Here is an 18,340-nt window from a genome sequence, read left to right on the forward strand (position 1 = left end):
TGCCTCCAGGGGGCATCATTGCACACAGTTGAAGGATAGATACTCAAAGTTTGCTGACAGCCAATTGCACCAGTGTGACTATAACCTTAAATCATAATACTGTCTATCCTTAAAAACAGTCCATTAAATCTACTATAATTACTATATTCTTTAATGACTGAAGTGTAGTTAAATTAATGTTTGCACCCTTCCTATCCCACTCTCTTTCTTCAGAGGCTTACTGGTTGCGTGAAAATCCCTCCATGAAAGCAAGGCTGAAGCCTCACTCCAGGATTACAGCTTGAAGAAGATTTAGTGACTGACACATGTTGCACACTCTTTCTCTGTGTGCTTTCTTTTAGAGCAAAAATAAATAAATACAGAAGAACCTTTGGCTGCTACACTGGATCACTGGACACAAGATGACGAGAAATGAACCTTCAGGATGGGAATATTGTTCCCCGATCCTGTGTGGGAAGACTTTTACTGAAAGAAGAGGATATGCTGACACTTTAAAATCTGCATGAGAGAAGCTGTGCTATAAACAAACCTGGCTGAAGAGCCCAGCAGAGTGAGGGGGAGGTGGGTTCATGTGGGGTGAATGGGACAGGAGAGTTGGACTCAAATGTACAGTTCAGGGATGAACAGTGCCCCAGCGATGGCACCTCTGTCTCCAGGGCTGAGTGGCAGCCCACCGCTGTCCTCTCTGTCACCCAAGAAGACCACCTTTCAGTCTTTAGGATCTCTGTCAGCAGGAATGTTCTCCCCCTCGCTTGGTAAGGGCTCCTCTCATCAGGCGAAACAGCCCTCGAGTCCCTTGAAATCACCCACCCTGTCCATTATGAGCTCTCCAAAACTATGGCAGAAAGCATCCATCTCCAGACTTGCAGAGGAGTTTTTCTGGATTGGTGGCAGTGTCGTCGCACAACCGAAATGGAGACTGGGTCAGATAGGTAAGATTCACTAATGACTCATTACATAATATTTCTTTCAAACACTCAAATTATTGCAGTATATCAACAGGTTGTTTCACAGAAGTGCGTACAAGCTGCTGCAAATTAACCTCTTATTAAAGTTATGTGTGTCCAATAAGGACACACATAACATTAATAAGATATTTTAAAACCAGGACATCTGAATTTGAAACTTTAACCATGACATTTTCTTGCAATTGGCCTCTAATATGTGTGAATTTCCCACACAACAGAATGAAGTTGCAGGGAAGCCTGTGAGTAGATAACATATGGACAGTAGACAATCCTTTAGGATTAGCCTGAATGATGAGCCAGGTTGCGTCACATGTATCTGAGCTTCAGATTACAAACAAAGGTTAGCTGCTCTCAGCACACAAAACAATCACACCACTTCACCATGACCTGAATGTTACAAGAAAATCATTGGATCTGATCTGCTATTTTAGTACACTATGCACACACCATTCAAAGTTTGCAAGAAAAGTCAGGAAACAATTTGAATCACTGTGAGACAACTGATAATTGTTGGATTTGTTTTATAGACAAAGATCATTTCAGGGTGGTGTATCTCTTTTGCCTCTTATCATTAACACATATACAGCTACTTAAATCCCTGTGTGACGCAGCCTATAATCTCATAAACAAGTGCTTGATGGTAAACCTCTATCTCTACTGCTTCAGGTATTCCTTTGAGGTTGTCATAATGTCTTCCTGCCAAGAGCAAAACATGCCCCCCCCCAATTTTGCAAATTGGCTTTTAAATGTCTTTTCGTATTAATATTAAGGAGTAGAGACATACCTAAGCATCATGCTCTACATATCCCAACTAGTGCAGTTGAATAGGATAAAATCATTCACTTTATATAAAAGCACCAAATTTGTACCGTTTCAATGTGTTGTTCCAGTATTAGTAAAATGGATATTTATCACTTCTTCATCATATCATCAGCCATTTGATAGTTAGTTGTGCTATTATTCTGTGATAATTATTGAATTACACTGAATCAAGAAAACCAACCACTTTATCATGTTTTATAACACACACACACACACACACACATAGAGCAGTATTTCATGTATTACAAATTGTCTCAGCAAAATTTGCAATAATAATAATAATGAGGCACTTTTGACAAATTAACGTTGAAAAATGGACAAGCTGAGGCAGGAACTAGGATTGAATGGCCTAAAAATAGTAAGCTTTCATTATAGTATCACACATTACTGAATACACAATACACTGAATAATTGATTTGCACAAGCTCCCTCTGATGTTGGCAGTAAATAAATGACAATGTGATGATCCCCATACCTATGGAGACGGACAGCCACTTAATAAATAATGTGTCTCCTTGTGCATTCCTGTAGTGGAGAGGTGTATGTGCACCATGCAGGCTGGCACTCAGATGACCAAACTAAAGGGGAAGAAAAAAGGATTGGTCCGATTCTTTTACTTGGACGAGCACAAGTCCTGCATCCGGTGGCGGCCCTCCAGGAAACATGACAAGGCCAAATGTGAGCCATCATCACTGTGACTTTTCAATATTTATTTTTGCAGCACTGATCACATGGCAAAAACCAATCACCATCACTAAAAATAAATAGATTTAAGTTCCTTTTCTTCTCTTAATGGGCCTACTGTTTAAGTGAGGCTTGCACATAAACATATTGCTGTATCTCGCTATCAGTCAAGATTTTAATAGCTCTAATACTTCTGTGACCTTTCACACTTGTAACCCCTCTTTGTGTGTTGTTCCAAGTAACGTGCGCATAAAAGTTTGGTTGCGTTGCTTAATGGGGGAACAGGCTGTAAAGAGTTCACTAGTTGCCTGTGTTATCTATTTGTTACGATGTTTTTGTAAACTAAATAAATGGAAATAGTAACATGTAACCATAGGCAATCTGAACGAAACAAAGACATTTACACAAGTAGTTCAGCACAAATATTCTATAGAGTCTATAGACAATTACTGGAACCACTGATCCAAACACACTATTTAAAAAGATGAGTAGCTCTGAATGACCCCCAGTACATTTACTGATCATCTGTTTCAGTAACTATTGATTCAATCCATGAAGTCTGCGAGGGGAAAAGGTCAGAGATCTTCAGGCGGTACGCAGACAACCGCTTCGACCCAAACTGCTGCTTCAGTATTTACTACGGGGAGCGTGTGAAGTCCTTGGACCTGGTCTCCACCAACGCAGAGGAGGCCCGCACCTGGATCACTGGGCTGAAATACCTCATGGCTGGTATCAGTGATGAAGACAGTTTGGCCCGGAGGCAACGCACCCGTGATCAATATCCTTTATCCGGCCTCTCATACACGTTTAATCTCTAAATGACTAATTAATACAAATACATCACTACATATTTAAAGTAGATGTTAACACATCCATTTGTACAAGAAGTTGAGAATAATCTGATAGAACAACACACATGACCTGACCTGACCATGACCCTTGTAGTTTCCTCCTTAACTGCAGCCTCACATGGTTACAGCAGACTTTCTCTGAGGCCGACAAAAATGGAGATGGCACCTTGAGCATTGGAGAGGTTCACCAGCTGCTCCACAAACTCAATGTGAATTTACCCAAGCAGAAAGTCAGGCAGATGTTTCAAGTAAGATTTATACCCACAAAGGTTCATTTGCAAGCTGCCATAGGTTTGTCTGTATTTTTGCATATTGAGTAATCTAGTATTCACTATGCTTGAAATGTTGCTTCAATCAGTTGTGGCTACATGGCTACAAAAGATAATTCACATTGTGTTAAGCTACAACATGATTTAACTGGTGGCTTGATTGCTCTGTGAAGCTGCAGTTAGCAACAGCAGTGCTATGTGCTAAATGCTAACGTCAGCATGATAACATGCTCACAATGACAATGCTAAAATGTTGGTGTTTAGCAGGTATAATGTTGACCATGGTCTCCATCTTAGTTTAGCATGTTAGCTCACGTTTGCTAATTAGCACAAAGCTCAAAGTACAGCTGAGGCTAATGGGAATGTCATTAGTTTTGCAGGTATTTGGTCATAAACCAATACTTTGGTTTATTATAAACTGAAGTTTAGACCTGATGGTGCCGCTAGTGGAAAAGTCAGAGATCACCAAAGTTATTACAATTCATGCATGGGAACATGGACGTGTAAACCAAATTTCATGGCAATCCATCCAGTAGTTGTTGAGACATTTCACTCAAAATCACACGTGTCATCTTCATGGTGGCGTTAGAGGAAAAGTCAGAGGATCACCAAAGTCAGTAGGATTCATCCTCTGAGCACGATGAATGTCTGTACAAAATGTCATGGCTAATACTTGTTGAGATATTTCAGTCTGGACCAAAGTGGTGGACCCACAAACAGACACATTGCCTTGCATTGAGCCACACTGTTAGAATGGCTAAAAATAAACAAAATAGGTTTGTATGTGGCAAAAAAAATGCATCCAGCATAAAATACTTCTAAACCAGAAAAAAACAGAAATCATCAGCAAGACAGGATACAATTATATTACTTCTTAATGTATTGATGTTATGGGCAGAAACCCTTTCTCTGTGTGCAAACTGTCAACAGAAAGAAACCTGAAAAAGTAAAAAAGAAAGAAAAGTGGTTAAAGGTGGGAAATCCTTTATAGAGGCCTATTCATTATGTGATCTTTACATCATTTCAGTCAGAGAAGCAGTAAGACATAAGGATGGAAATTAAACCAGCAGACAAATATGTATAGTATTTTGGCAGGATAGTGCAGGAGAGTGCCACAGGAAGGCCATATGGCCACTGCTGAACAGATGGCTTTATCTGCACTGCAATATTTCTTTAGTTCAGTAGCTTACTGTCCTCCCCTCCTGATGATGATAGTCTCTGTGAACGAGCTCCATCATGTTTGATGGTGATAGAGATATATCTTTCAGATGGGTGTATGGTGGTACCTATTTTCTTTGGCAGGGTGGTTATCTCAAATCACACATACCGAGAGAGTTATTTCTTGCTCATAAAATACTTTTGTCGTTATCTGTAGGAAGCAGACACGGACGAGAACCAGGGCTCTCTGGGCTTTGAAGAATTCTGTTCGTTCTACAAGATGATTTCCACACGCAGAGACCTCTACCTGATAATGATCTCCTACAGCAATCAGAAAGAAGTCATGGATCTTCAGGACCTTGCACGCTTTCTGGAAAATGAACAGAAGGTACAACAAATTGTAAAAAGATTCATCCCAGTTCATGTTTAGTGGAAAGAACCCCCTAATGTGTGTATTTATTTTAAAGTTATTATACTTGTGATTTTCATTAAATCACACCCTATTTTTGACACTATTCCTGGTCAGCATTTTTTCAACAGTAGCCATTCAATGTATAAACATTCTGTTATCACCTCTCTTTATAGTCGTTTTCATTGTTAGTGGAGTCCGCCATTCCCGCACATGATTCAAATTGCCTTAACATGCACAAGGGATTCATAGGAAACAATGCATGCATGTTTTCCAGCCTTACTGTTTGAAATTTTATCTAATTGATATCAGGCTCATTGAGAATTAAAGAAAAAGTTAAGATTAAAATAAGCTAAGTTTGAATAAAACAGATATAACAGTAGAATAAAAGTTACAGCGCAGCTACAGAGCAGTGCAAGATATGAATGTATAGTCCTAAATTTAATTAAATAAAAGGTATATAGGGCAAAAAGTTTTAAGCCTCTGTATAAAAGAACTTAGAACTTAAAAGAACTTTAAAATTTCCTTCTGCTGCTAGTTCACAATAAAAACATTCAACTTCTGAAACGTGTGTAAAATATTGGATCAGTTAAACCAAAAAGGACATTCCTGATATTGTTTTATTTGCAGATGCGAGGTCTTGCCAGAGAGCATCTAGCTGACATCGTGGCCAAGTTTGAGCCATGTCCTGAGAACCTGCAGCGTATGGTACTGGGTATTGATGGTATGGGGAACTTGCTTATAACAATTTACTTAACAATGAATTTGACCACTGATGAGTATCAGTAACATCACATATGTCACATCAACATACAAATAACACAACTGGTCTGGTCCTTCAGGTTTTACCAACTTCATGAGGAGTCCTACAGGTGATATCTTCAACCCAGAGCACAATCAGGTGAACCAGGATATGACGCAGCCTTTGAGTAACTACTTCATTGCCACCTCACACAACACCTACCTGACAGGAGACCAGCTGCTCTCTCAGTCTAGAGTGGAAATGTATGCCTATGTTCTCCAGGCAGGCTGTCGTTGTGTGGAGGGTAAGAGCCTGCAAAACCAGAACTTCAGCTGTCTTCACTGTGATTTCATGATATTAAAGACAAGGTGACTCACTCAGTCTTATCTCTTTTGTTGTTGTTTTTTCTCCTCTTTCAGTGGACTGCTGGGATGGGCCTGACGGGGAGCCCATCATTCATCACGGCTACACCTTGACATCCAAAATTCTCTTCAAAGACGTTGTTGAAACAATTAACAAATATGCCTTCACAAAATCACAGTAAGTGCTTCTGGTTCCTGATTCTGATACTGACAATAAAAAGCATCATGCCTGTGCATCATGCTGGCTCTGTAGCTCAGGTATCATCACTTCACCCCAAACCCACCCCCCCACCCCCAGGTATCCAGTGATCTTGTCCATAGAGAACCACTGCACTGTGCCTCAGCAGAAGAAGATGGCTGAGTATCTGAGAGAGGTGCTACAGGACAAACTGGATCTGTCCAATGTCAATATACATGAATGCAAGAAGCTGCCCTCCCCTGAGATCCTGAAAGGGAAAGTTTTAGTCAAGGTAAAGTTGTTTTTAGCAACATATGCTGTTCAATCTTGAGCTAAAAGGATACTCACACAAAGTGTTAATAATATGCAGCACACAAAACACAACACGCGATCACACACAGACTTATAACAGTGAGTCATTAATTCTTGTTGTCCAGGGGAAAAAGCTGCCAACAAACATTGATCCTGATGCAGAGGAGGGTGATGTGTCTGATGAAGACACTGGTGATGAGGAAGAAGAGGAAGACGATGATGATGATGATAACGCACAGGCAAATGAAATGTTAACACCTACATAGATAGATAGATAGATAGATAGATAGATAGATAGATAGATAGATAGATAGATAGATAGATAGATAGATAGATAGATAGATAGATAGATAGATAGATAGATAGATAGATAGATAGATAGATAGATAGATAGATAGATAGATAGATAGATAGATAGATAGATATGCATAATTATGGATTATATTTGACTGTTTTAGGAAGGGAATAGTGTTACCTCTGCCAATCAAACCAAGAAGAAGAGACGATTTGGTAGATCGATCATAAGGAGCTTCAAACGGAAGGTCAGCCCTTTGCTTATTTTCTCAGTTTATTTTTATGGCCCTTCTACTTTTCCCGCCATCAGAAAAATTGCAAATAATATAATTGACAGTTTTAAACAAGTTGTGTAGAGGACAAAAAATGTAAAAACTGTGTAAATATGGAGGTGACTGCTCTTTTTTTTTTAGAGGAAAAAGAGAATCAGAGTGAAAAATCAGACGACGTCTGATGGCGAGTCAGACCACAGCAGCAGCAGGGAAAGGACACAAATTGTTTACCATCCCAAGTAAGGCTCATTGAATTAAGTAGTTTTAGCCATTTAACGCTCTTAGTATCTACGGTTGTACTGCACTGTACACATTTAAGTCTATAACCCTCCCTTCAGGAAGAGGAAAACAATGAGGTTGTCCCGAGCTCTGTCTGACCTGGTCAAGTACACAAAGTCAGTCCGCGTGCATGACATAGAAACACAAGGTAAAGGGTCTTCAAAGTGAACATCACACCTGAAATCGCACACATAATCTTACAGTTCATTATATATTTAAGGAATGGATGTTTGATGCTGTTTTTTTCTGTCTGGCAGCATTTGCAAACAGTTGGCAGGTATCATCCCTCAACGAGACTGTTATGAACCAGATCTTACAGCTGAAGCCGGGTGAGTTGGTCCGTTTCAACCAGCGCCAACTTCTAAGAGTTTACCCGTCCAACTACAGAGTGGACTCGAGCAACTTCAACCCACAGCCATACTGGAATGCAGGATGCCATATGGGTAAGACTGTCACGGAGATTGCAGTACTGCCTACTTTTAGAAAATTACAATGAGAGGTATGCTTAGTACTGTAGCAGCTTTTCAATGATGTATGTATGTTGTTTCATTTTAGTTGCAATGAATTATCAAACAGAGGGCCGTATGCTTGAACTGAACCGAGCCAAGTTCTCAAGCAATGGAAACTGTGGATATATTCTGAGGCCTAAGTGCATGTGTAAAGGTATGTGTATATGCAGACTGTGCAGAGTTAAAGGACCAGTCAGTAAGATTTAGGAGGAGCTATTGGCAGAAAGGGAATATTATATTCTTATAAGTATGTTTTCATAAGTGTATAATCACCTGAAAATAAGAAGTTGTGTTTTCATTACCTTAGAATAAGCCCTTTATATCTACAGAGGGAGCGGGTCCCCTTACACGGAGGTCGCCATGTTGCACCGCCACATTTCTACAGTAGCCCAGAACAGACAACCAAAAACTGGCTCTAGATAGGGCCTTTCGCATGTTTCGCAGCCACCGTAGGTACTGCTACACGCTTGAAAGGGGAGGGTGGGGTATTTAAATGGTTGCAATCTGCAACCTCACCACTAGATGCCACTAAATCCTACACACTGGCCCTTTAAAGGCAAATGTCCTTATGTGAGGGGGTAGTCAATTTTCTTGTTTTTTCTCAGCTGCCTTTAACCCGATGTTGGAGGATCCTCTACCAGGACACAGAAAGACTCAGTTAGTGCTGAAGATCATCAGTGGACAGCAGCTTCCCAAACCCAAAGACTCAATGTTTGGGGACAGAGGAGAGGTGAGGCCAACATACTGCAGACATAATCTATTATTGATTATTACACCTGACAAACCTTTTAAAAAGATCTTTTTCAACACTAAAATGCTATTTTTGCTCCTGTTTTTGTACTTCCAGATTATCGATCCCTTTGTTGAGGTTGAGATAATTGGTATACCTGTTGATTGTTCCAAGCAGCAGACCAGGGTGGTGGATGATAATGGTATGTGCACAAAATACATCTTGCAATACAAATCTCATAAGTATCGACTTTCCTATTTTTCAGTCTGTGTAACTACCCTTCTACTGTTACTCAGGTTTCAACCCAATGTGGGAGGAGACCCTCATCTTCAACATTCAAATGCCGCAGATCGCTCTGGTGCGTTTCGAAGTGTGGGATCATGATCCTATTGGACGAGATTTCATTGGACAGAGGACTGTTGCTTTCAGAAGTATGATGCCAGGTAGATTACATGATAAGATATCCGTCATGTACACAAAAATGTGTGTGCTAGTTTTTTTCAAAATATCTTCTCTAATGAGGAAAAAATGTGAGTTCAGTTTACAGAAAAAAACAACATTAATGGAATAGTTTGACATTTTGGGAAATACGCTTATTTGCTTTCTTGCAGAGAGTTAGATGAGAAGATTGATACCACTCTTATGTCTGTTAGATCAATAAAGCTACAGCCAGAAGCCAGTTAGCTTAGCTTAGCATAAACACTGGAAACAGGGAGAAACAGCTAGCCTGGCTCTTTCCAAAGTGCCAGCACCTCTAAAACTCACTACTTAACAAATTATATCCTGTAATAACTTCCTGGAGTCTCAACATGATGATAACACTCCAGGAAGTTGCTACAACTGGCCAAGAAATAGTCCCTCACATAACCCTTTGTAAAACCACAACTTGTCATTTCTACACTTGTAGTGATCAAACAAACGAGACATAACATGTTAATTAGCAAACTCCTGGAAATGAAAACAAAACAAATAAGAATATTTCCCAAAATGTTGAACTATTCCTATAACATGAATGAATGAAATTTAGGTTAACATGATTTTTTATGTAAAACTTGTAGGTTTTCGGCATGTGTACCTGGAGGGGATGGCAGAGTCGTCAATCTTTGTTCATGTCGCTATCAATGATATAACAGGAAAGGTAAGTTACTCTAAATAAACTCACAAATCTAATTTCAGCTTCATCTGACAACTCTATCTTAAAACCTTTGGTGTCCTTTGTAATTCAGATCAAACCCACAAATGCAGTCCAAGCAGCCAGAAAACATATCCAAAAAGCTGCCCAGAAGCATATGAAGGGTCATCAAAAACAGCCTTCTCTAGACTTCTCTGTCCTGTCCTCAGAAGACGGACGTGCGCTGTACTTCCGCAAGGATCTGGACACCATCTCTCAAGACAGCAGGAATGGGGAAATGTCTCCTCTGGTACAAGGGCCAGCAGCCAAGGCTGCCATCCACAAAGGGGCCATGAGTGAGCCAGTGAGGCGAGCTCACAGAGTTAAAATTCATGAACCACCAGAGAAAAGGAGAGGGATCTTCAGCCGGATGTCCTCCACTGACTCCCACAACATGGGGGCTGTTCCCTGTGTGAAAGCCGAAAGCTTTGACCTTGAGACCTCTTCCCAAGCTTCTTGTCCTGATGGTCCTGCGCCTGACAGCCAAAATACAATTCAAGAAGAGTTGGAGAATGAACCTGATGAATCACCAGAGTCAAACTGTGCTGAGCAGGAGACAGTTCAGACATTTGAACCAGAGCAGCCTGAACAATCTGAGGAATTACCAACAGAACCAGAGCCAGACAAGGACATTTCCATTGATCCTGAGCAACCACCAGAAACTCTGAGTCAGACTGATTCCCTCCCTCAGCCTCTGTCAGTGCCACAGACTCTGTTCCAGCCTGAAGCCAAATTCTATCCACCCATCCCTCCATCGTCCCCTGCCAGGGTGAGACGGACCTTAGAGGCTCCAGCCACCCCCCAACTGTCCACACCAATACGAACAAAGGCGCGCTCACACAGTTGCCCTCGAAAACAGACTACCTCTCCACAGACGCCGACGGTGAACCGCAAGCCTGCTTTCCACTGGCAGATACAGCGAGCACAAAACTGCGGCAGCTACATCAGCCAGGTGAGGCCCATACCCAATGGCCTCTGCCTGTCTGACAGCACATCCAACAGCAGTGACGGCAGCACTGACAGCCTGGAGTTTGTGCCCTCCTGTGTGCCAGCCGGGGCAGAGCAACATGACGGCACCCTGCAGAGGGAGATGAAGGCCCTTTTTGACCAGAAGATGAGAGAGCTCCGCTGTAAATCGCCGCTTTTTCTAAATGGTGAGTCATAGATGATGTGTGATTCACATTTGCAAAAGTAAAAGAAAAAGGACTATGTACAAAAGTGAAGTGTCTATATCAAATAATGGCTTTTGTTTTTACTGTTTTTTTTTCTTTAAGATTAGACCACAGTTTAGATTTGTGACTCCAAAGACATCATTCAGAAGAAGAAGAAAAAGAGAAACAACACAAAAAGGAGGTGTGGGAGGATGATGAGGGGGACGGAGTCACAAAGCAGTTCTGATTTTCTTTCTAGATAAATGGGAAGACACCATGCAGAATTACAAATTAATTTTTATTATTCTAGGCCTGCTGGAATGTTTACAATCCACACAGTTTTTATGCATGAAGTAGTTTTTAAAAAGAAATTGTTGAAATCATGCGATGCCATTGCCAACTGTACAAAACATCATGATGCAGTCATGAAAAGTAATGTAAGTAACTTTAAAGTCCATGAGCACTATTTGTTAGTCAAATTTTCAGTGTAAGCATTGATCATTTTAATAATTATTTTTTATAATATTTAAACTATAATGTTTGCTTTTTCATTGAAATTGTAGCGTTCGTACTTGAAAATCAATAAATTGATTATTTTAATAAAATGTGAGCTTTTTGATTTTTAAATTTAATATTTTTTCTTTTTTATCTGATGTATATTTACAAGTATGAAAGTTCAAAACCTACAATTAAGTTAATCTTTCTGTCAAACATTAGAACACATTCTGAAACAGCTATCAAACCAAAAAAGAAAGTTAAAAGAATCACAGTTTTCAGACTTATGTAAAACAATATGTTTCAAGGATGTTTCTATGCTTTTTCTTTGTCTTTGTCTACATTTTCCTGGGGTCTGTTCACTTTGCTGGTCCTCAAGCGCAGACTCAGTTCTTCAGTCAGCACAGTGCAGCAGGATTTCTGTGGGAAGGACGTATAAATATAAACAGTAGTGAAACATTAATATGTGGATGAATTTAATGTAAACATCGTTGTGTGGATGAGTATGAGTTTCTGAGTCTGGTTGTTGTATGCATTTTGGTTTTCTAAAGCTGATGTGAAAACCAGTTGGTAAATGGTGGTTGCTTTAAACTTTAACAGATTGCATGTCTTTAAATGGTTGAGCAAACGTTGTCGCCTTCAAGCTTACAAAACACTTTAAAATCCTATTGAATAAATACAAATACACATTGTGCAAAAAGCAAGGCTGTTTGATTTAGAGCCTGAAAATGTAACACCTTGGAGATGGATGTTTTATTCGCCTGACAGAAGTGATGTGATTTGGGAATGCACTTGCACATACCCTCTGCTCAGCTGCACTTCTGCGGCTCTTGGAGGTGAGCTCCAGGACAGCCAGCAGTGCTCCCAGGCCCAGGCCCAGGGAAAGAACCAGAAACATCCCCTTGAGGCTGTGCGGCTGCAAAGCTGAAGACTTGGCCTTGTCTGCTAGGCAGCTGCTGGCCCACCACTTGCTTCGCAGGTAAGCCAGCTCCCCTGCCTCGCTCAGTTGTAGGATTGCCACACTGAGGTTCTTTATGATCGGTGAGCCTTGAGAAAATTGATAGACTTAATGTTAAATATACCATTAAAATGTTTTAAAATTGTTTTATGAAATTGTTAGCCTCACCAAGGGTGGCTGCAATGCTGTATCCCCTCATGCCAATGACCTCATGTGCTCTGACCAGTTCACAGTGGCGTGCTACTGCCAAGTCCAAAGAGACAGACTCTCCAATAAAGGCATAGTTTCCCTCTTTTGCACGCTGGACCCCTTCGTCCATAGATGACACAAAACTCGTAGTTCTCTCCATGTGTTCATAGATTCTGCGGTACACTGGATTGTTTGAATTCTGGATGAAGGTAAAATTAGGAAGAATTAGAGAAACAGCAGTGAGATGGGGGATCCATAAGTGATCTGATGTCTGATGTACCTTGAAGAAGGCAAGGGTTGAAGAGCCAGCCAAACAGCCGTACTCAATCATGTCCTGATTGGCCAAGTCCTCAAACCCTTTCACCGTCAGATGAGTGGACTCAGAGGTCTTAGAGGAGCTTAGGTTGGAGAAATAACAAGCCAGGAGGACGATGGTAAATAACCACCAGCTGCAGCAGATGACACGTCCTGAAAGAGCTTTGGGGTGAGGACCAGCACCTGACAACACAAAAAAGTACAGTAAAAATAAAAATGTCACAAGCCAAGAGGGAGAGAATTTCCAGAAAAGAAACAAATCAGCAATCAAATGCATTAAGTGACGAAGAGATTCCCCTCTCTATTTGGTGGTATACAACATGTCTGGTTTTGCTGTTTACCTTGTAGAGTCAGAGCTCCAGCTGTGTACCACAGGCTGTGGAGGAGGCTGAATCTGTTCTTCTCACTCTGAGGCTGACTCCACTCACATGGACTGAGTCTGCATTTGCATAAAAGTATTACTTATTAATGCAACCGCACTCAAGGGGATTCAACTGCCAGCAGAAATGTGAAAATATCTACAGACAAGAAGTATAAATCGTATTCAAATCCACAGCACATCAATAGATAGCAATACATAAATCATAATTACCACTTTTTCAAAAAATTAAACTACTTGCATCACCAACCTAGTAACTATAAAGATGCAAACAGCGGTCCCCAGGTAGGCAATGAGTATGCCAACCCAAGTCTCAGCTGTAAAGGGGGTCAGGAAATCAAAGAAGCCTGTTCCCTCTGAGATGTCCTTCCTCAGCAGGATGCTGATTCCTGTCTGCATGAACGGTTTGGTCATCCCCACCGCTTTCTCCCGAGCTGCAGTGAGAGTCAGTGGAGCAATCGCAAGGTCTGCCTCCTGCCGGGAATGCAAAAAATACTTACTTTAAGAGAATTTAAGAGATCTGAATTGCACCAACATCCCTGATGATATTGTTCACACCACATATTCACTTATTTTGAATGTGTCAATTGTGAGTCACAGATGCCAGCTGGGTAATTCAAGCTTCTGCAGAGTGGTTTGCTGCCCTTTGATCCCTCCAAATGTCTGTTTTCATGTACTCACGCCTCTCACCACCTCTCCAATCATCCCATTCCAGTTCCCGTTCTCATCCTGTCTGCCGTATGAACCATCTTTCACCAGCTGCACTTTGTACTTGAAGCCCACCTTCTTGGCTACTTCAGACAGCAGGTCCATGCAAAAGCCCTCCATTTGTGTGCCTTTGGACATTGCATATGGCTCTTGCTAAAAGAAAATATGTAAAAAGTAAGTGAAATTTGTTTTACCTTAAATTATGTATTTACCTTTACTATAAGCTCGAAAGAAACAAATTAACTACCTTTATTGTTGTGATTCTCAGCTCTGATTGCACTGATGTTGAGGGGGAAAAGTAAGGAACACATTAGTATGATAACTTTTAGATACAAGGACCATTCATCGTGTCTATAAAAACTGGGAAGTTAGGAAGATATGAGGGGGAATAAATCAGTGGTTCCCAACCTGGGGGTCAGGACCTCCCCAAGGGGTGTCAAAATAAATCTGAGGTGGTCACCAGATGATTAAAGGAATAAGAAAGAAATATCTGTTACAGGAACTTATTCATTTTTTCTTGCTTTTCTCAAATTTTAGCATTTTCTTTTCTTGTGAAATGCTGGATAGTTTTACTCTTCAGGTCTCTAAAAATTTTAAATAAGACAAACTCAAGAAGAAAAAATCTCTTTAGTTGAACTGTCCACAGCTCATGTCCACACTAAGAAAGGTTGGGAACCACTGGAATAAGTAATTAGGATACATTAAAGTAACAGAGCAAGTGATTACTATTTTTGGCCATGTTAGAAGCATGGCCCTAGGGATGGCAATGTCGGTCTGTTGATCGGTCCACCACTTTGGTCCATTATTGGATGGATTAAGATGAAAATTTGTACAGACATTCATGGTTCCCAGAGGATGATCTAGCGCCAACAGCAGGTCTTAGTTTTCACTTATCCAGTGAAATATCTCAACATCCACTAAATGGATTGGCACAATAATTTGTACAGACATTCATGGCACCCAAAGGAGGAATCCTGATGATTATGATTATCCTTTGACTTTTCTGATGTAAGCATTTACTGGCACTGGCTGTGCATAAGAACAGCCTCACAAAGCAGTAGACTCTCGTAGCTGTGGACTCTTATTCTTGTTCATATGATTTTGATTTTTATTGCTTAGTTCTTCTGTTTGATATGTTTGAAAGGTGATAGAAAATGTAGATGATGTAAATGTTGTCACGTTCTTTATTATGTGGCTATAACATTATTAAAAATGTACAATAAATAAATGAAAATAAACAAAACCACAGCACCAGTGGCCCATCCACCAGCTGCCTTGGTACCCACTTTGGGAACCACTGTTTTACATATACAAACACCATTTGTCTTGACTATGAAAACTGAAAAGTTGAAAAGGTATGAGAGGCAATAAATAATGGGGATACATTAGAGTAAGAGAGCAATCGAGTATTGGTTTATTTTGACTGACAAAAGTTTTTCACAGCTGATGTCCATCCTAAATTTAGCAGAATCAAAGACCCTTTTGTGCATTGGCCATCTTCAGACTTTACTCCGACATGCAGAGATGTCTGAGGTGAATTTCAGGGTGCATGTGTTGACCTTCTAGTCACAACTGGTTTCCGGTATCCTAGAGATCTGGCCAATCTCCTCGCCTACTTGAAAACGATTTGCACACCACAATCTATTTAGAGCAGTGTTTTTATTCAAAGAGTCTCAATGCCATGGCACTGTGAGATGGGAGGGAAGTCAAAGAGTATCAAAAGCCTCGATTGAGGCCAAGGCCTTGGGGATCCATCACCACAGGGTGATCCTGACAACCATCAGATCCTCCTTTTCAAAAGATGACACGTATACAAGCTCTTCAAGCCCCTGTCACTTTTTGGCCACTCTGAAACACAGGGCTTTTGTTTGCTCCATACAGTTGATTTATTACCGTTTTTTGTCAACTGGCTTGCTTCCTTTTCTGTTTTTCTACAAGAGTTGGACAGGATGTGGCTCTACTCTTTGATATTGATCCGAGCTGACTGTTTATGTATTTATGTCTCGTCAAGCCTAAGAAATTTCTACCAAATCCAGCAGTGAAAACATGAGGAATTTGGCACATCAAAAAAGCAAGCTGCCACCACACAGAATTACAAATGCAGTGACCGGGTCAAACTTTGAAATATCAAAGTAAACTGACAAAACAACTTTTTTTTCTTTTTTTTTTTACATCAATGCACATTCAGCCACTTTCAACATGGTTTGAGGTTAGCAAAAAAGCCTGGGTAAATCTATTATATTGATTGGGTGTGTTAGTCTTATTTCTGCGTTCCTTACCTGCAGTGCAGACTCCTGTGTCCAGGAAAAATCCAGCAGACAATACAATGAAGCCAAACAGCATCCTGATTCTCCTGATTTGCATCCTACAAGTTACAAAAATTAGTGGTTGGTTGTGCATCAGATGAATCACATTGATTAACTTAAATAAATGTATATTAAGACGTTTCTTGATACAAATGCAAACATGTGAATCACATCAACACATTAAATAGTGACACTGACAATGACTGAGGAGAGTACATATGATGGATGTCCTTACCTGACAAGAGTCCAAGATATGACTGCTGGGTTGGCGCGTCAGATTTAGTCGGACCCCAGTGAGCTCGACTGCGATGCAGCGTGATCTGAAGTTTTTCAGAGTCAAATGTGTTAAGACAGCCAACAAAGTTTTGTGTGGGTGGAGAAAGTGGAAGAAATTTGTAGGGGTGGGGAGAAGCAGCATGAGGTACGAACATATAACTTCCACTATGGAACAAAATGTGATTATTTATACTAAAAATGACTCTGAAGAATATATTAATAATATAAATGAATAAAAAAGCATCTAAGTCACATCATCTTGTTATAGAACAGTAACATTACACTTGTATTGTAATCAAGAGTATCACAGGTTTTATGATATTTACATTTATGATCAAAGTTGAATCTTTGAAGCTCCTGAAGCAGCTGTCACACACTGTATATTACTTTTGACTAAGTCATTCTGTAAGTAGAAGTGTTGAAGCCACTTTAGTACGATGAATTCCATACACATGGGTGACTTATACAGAATGTAGATTTAAGGGACTAACACAAATATGAATGTTATGTGTGTATTAGATTCATTTGGAGCTGTTTGTGCTCAGTATGAAAAAGTTAACAAGCTGTGACATCAGCTTTTGCGGCATTACAGCACTCTCTGCTCTTGTAAAGATGTTGGAGGCTCAGCAAAGTGTTGAATAAGTAAAAATCTTTTATTATGGCATTGGGCACAGATAAAAACTACCAGTCTGTTTAAAGCTAGCAGGGAGCCAGGAGAAAATAGCAAGTGTGCTGACAGGCATGCTCGTTCAATCCGATGATTTAATTTTTTGTTTTCATTTATATTTTACCATTAACATCTGAACCAATAGGCTATATGGCTGCAGGTTAAAAAACACTTTGACAGCTATAATTTTAGAGCGAGAGCTAATAACAATATAAAGTATAACAATTTAGTATTTAACATATGATCCTCTTATAGATTATAAATTATGTTATAAATTCAAGTTACAATGGAAGCCTGTGCTCACTGAACAGCTGAAAAGCTTGATATTACTTCATATAAATCAATTTGAGTGTCAAGGCAACAGAAATGGTCTCTATAACGACACAGTGGACTGAATTAGTCACTGTGTGTGTTCCGCAGGCATTTTATAGCTCCTGTAGTGAAACTAGTGACCTGAAGAACTGAGCCAGCCAGTGAACAGCTCATCAGTCTATGTTCTTCAGTTTGAGCTAGATCGTTCAGACTATAAAGTGAGTAATAATATATAAATAAATTCAACAAAAGTCTGCTGGCATGGTAAAATGATTGTATCTCAACACTGGCATATGATCATCCTGTAATTTAAAGTAAGTGCATCGACTCCTGCAAGTGGATGAACTTAATTTAGTAAAAATCATTGTTGGCTTTGATAGACCTCAAACTCATAAAATTACTGTCAAATCTAGTACACTTATTGTAATGGAGTATTTTTGTCAGCTCAGCTACGGAAGAATAAAGAATATGTGTGAAGGATACATATGTAATATAGCGTCTTGGAAATACTGCGTTAATGATTCCACATTACATTTATTCATTTAATTCTTCAGTTATATTTTGTGTACATTTT

At 40.0% G+C, this 18,340-nt stretch overlaps 2 protein-coding genes across 4 annotated transcripts; one reads left to right on the forward strand and one right to left on the reverse strand.

Annotated features, from left to right (window-relative positions):
* The first annotated feature begins 309 nt into the window (after nt 1-309).
* On the forward strand, nt 310-11,766 carry plch2b (phospholipase C, eta 2b). 3 transcript variants are annotated; one of them, XM_044174592.1, is made up of 21 exons: nt 310-932; nt 2,322-2,468; nt 3,009-3,252; nt 3,444-3,573; nt 4,970-5,140; nt 5,792-5,885; nt 6,004-6,207; nt 6,323-6,443; nt 6,564-6,735; nt 6,881-6,994; nt 7,214-7,297; nt 7,463-7,560; nt 7,660-7,748; nt 7,858-8,043; nt 8,156-8,263; nt 8,715-8,839; nt 8,957-9,041; nt 9,136-9,282; nt 9,898-9,977; nt 10,066-11,164; nt 11,290-11,766. In XM_044174592.1, the coding sequence occupies exons 1-21, from the start codon at nt 581-583 to the stop codon at nt 11,307-11,309; spliced, it is 3,870 nt and encodes a 1,289-aa protein (XP_044030527.1). In that variant the 5' UTR covers nt 310-580; the 3' UTR covers nt 11,310-11,766. The 3 variants fall into 3 exon arrangements, with proteins under 3 accessions (XP_044030527.1, XP_044030544.1, XP_044030535.1); XM_044174600.1 differs by having other exon boundaries at nt 311-932; nt 11,285-11,766; XM_044174609.1 differs by lacking the exon at nt 8,156-8,263.
* Nucleotides 11,441-16,889, reverse strand: si:dkey-183j2.10 (glutamate receptor U1). Its single transcript, XM_044174622.1, has 10 exons — nt 16,747-16,889; nt 16,485-16,570; nt 14,453-14,484; nt 14,179-14,358; nt 13,748-13,971; nt 13,460-13,557; nt 13,084-13,301; nt 12,783-13,002; nt 12,459-12,703; nt 11,441-12,076 (listed from the first exon to the last, which is right to left on the reverse strand). Exons 2-10 carry the CDS (start codon nt 16,567-16,569, stop codon nt 11,972-11,974), a joined length of 1,407 nt encoding a protein of 468 aa, XP_044030557.1. The 5' UTR covers nt 16,570; nt 16,747-16,889; the 3' UTR covers nt 11,441-11,971.
* Between the last annotated feature and the right edge of the window lie 1,451 nt (nt 16,890-18,340).

The sequence above is a fragment of the Siniperca chuatsi genome, linkage group LG2 (genome assembly GCF_020085105.1).
Source record: "Siniperca chuatsi isolate FFG_IHB_CAS linkage group LG2, ASM2008510v1, whole genome shotgun sequence".
NCBI lineage: Eukaryota > Metazoa > Chordata > Actinopteri > Centrarchiformes > Sinipercidae > Siniperca > Siniperca chuatsi.

Coding starts and splice junctions, on each gene's coding strand:
- plch2b (XM_044174592.1), top strand. CDS start 581: ATGGGACAGGAGAGTTGGACTCAAATGTACAGTTCAGGGATGAACAGT. Junction 3,574..4,969: donor AAGTCAGGCAGATGTTTCAA/GTAAGATTTATA, acceptor CGTTATCTGTAG/GAAGCAGACACGGACGAGAA. Junction 7,749..7,857: donor GCATGACATAGAAACACAAG/GTAAAGGGTCTT, acceptor TCTGTCTGGCAG/CATTTGCAAACAGTTGGCAG.
- si:dkey-183j2.10 (XM_044174622.1), bottom strand. CDS start 16,569: ATGCAAATCAGGAGAATCAGGATGCTGTTTGGCTTCATTGTATTGTCT. Junction 13,003..13,083: donor CAACCCTTGCCTTCTTCAAG/GTACATCAGACA, acceptor ACCTTCATCCAG/AATTCAAACAATCCAGTGTA. Junction 12,077..12,458: donor GAAGTGCAGCTGAGCAGAGG/GTATGTGCAAGT, acceptor TCCTTCCCACAG/AAATCCTGCTGCACTGTGCT.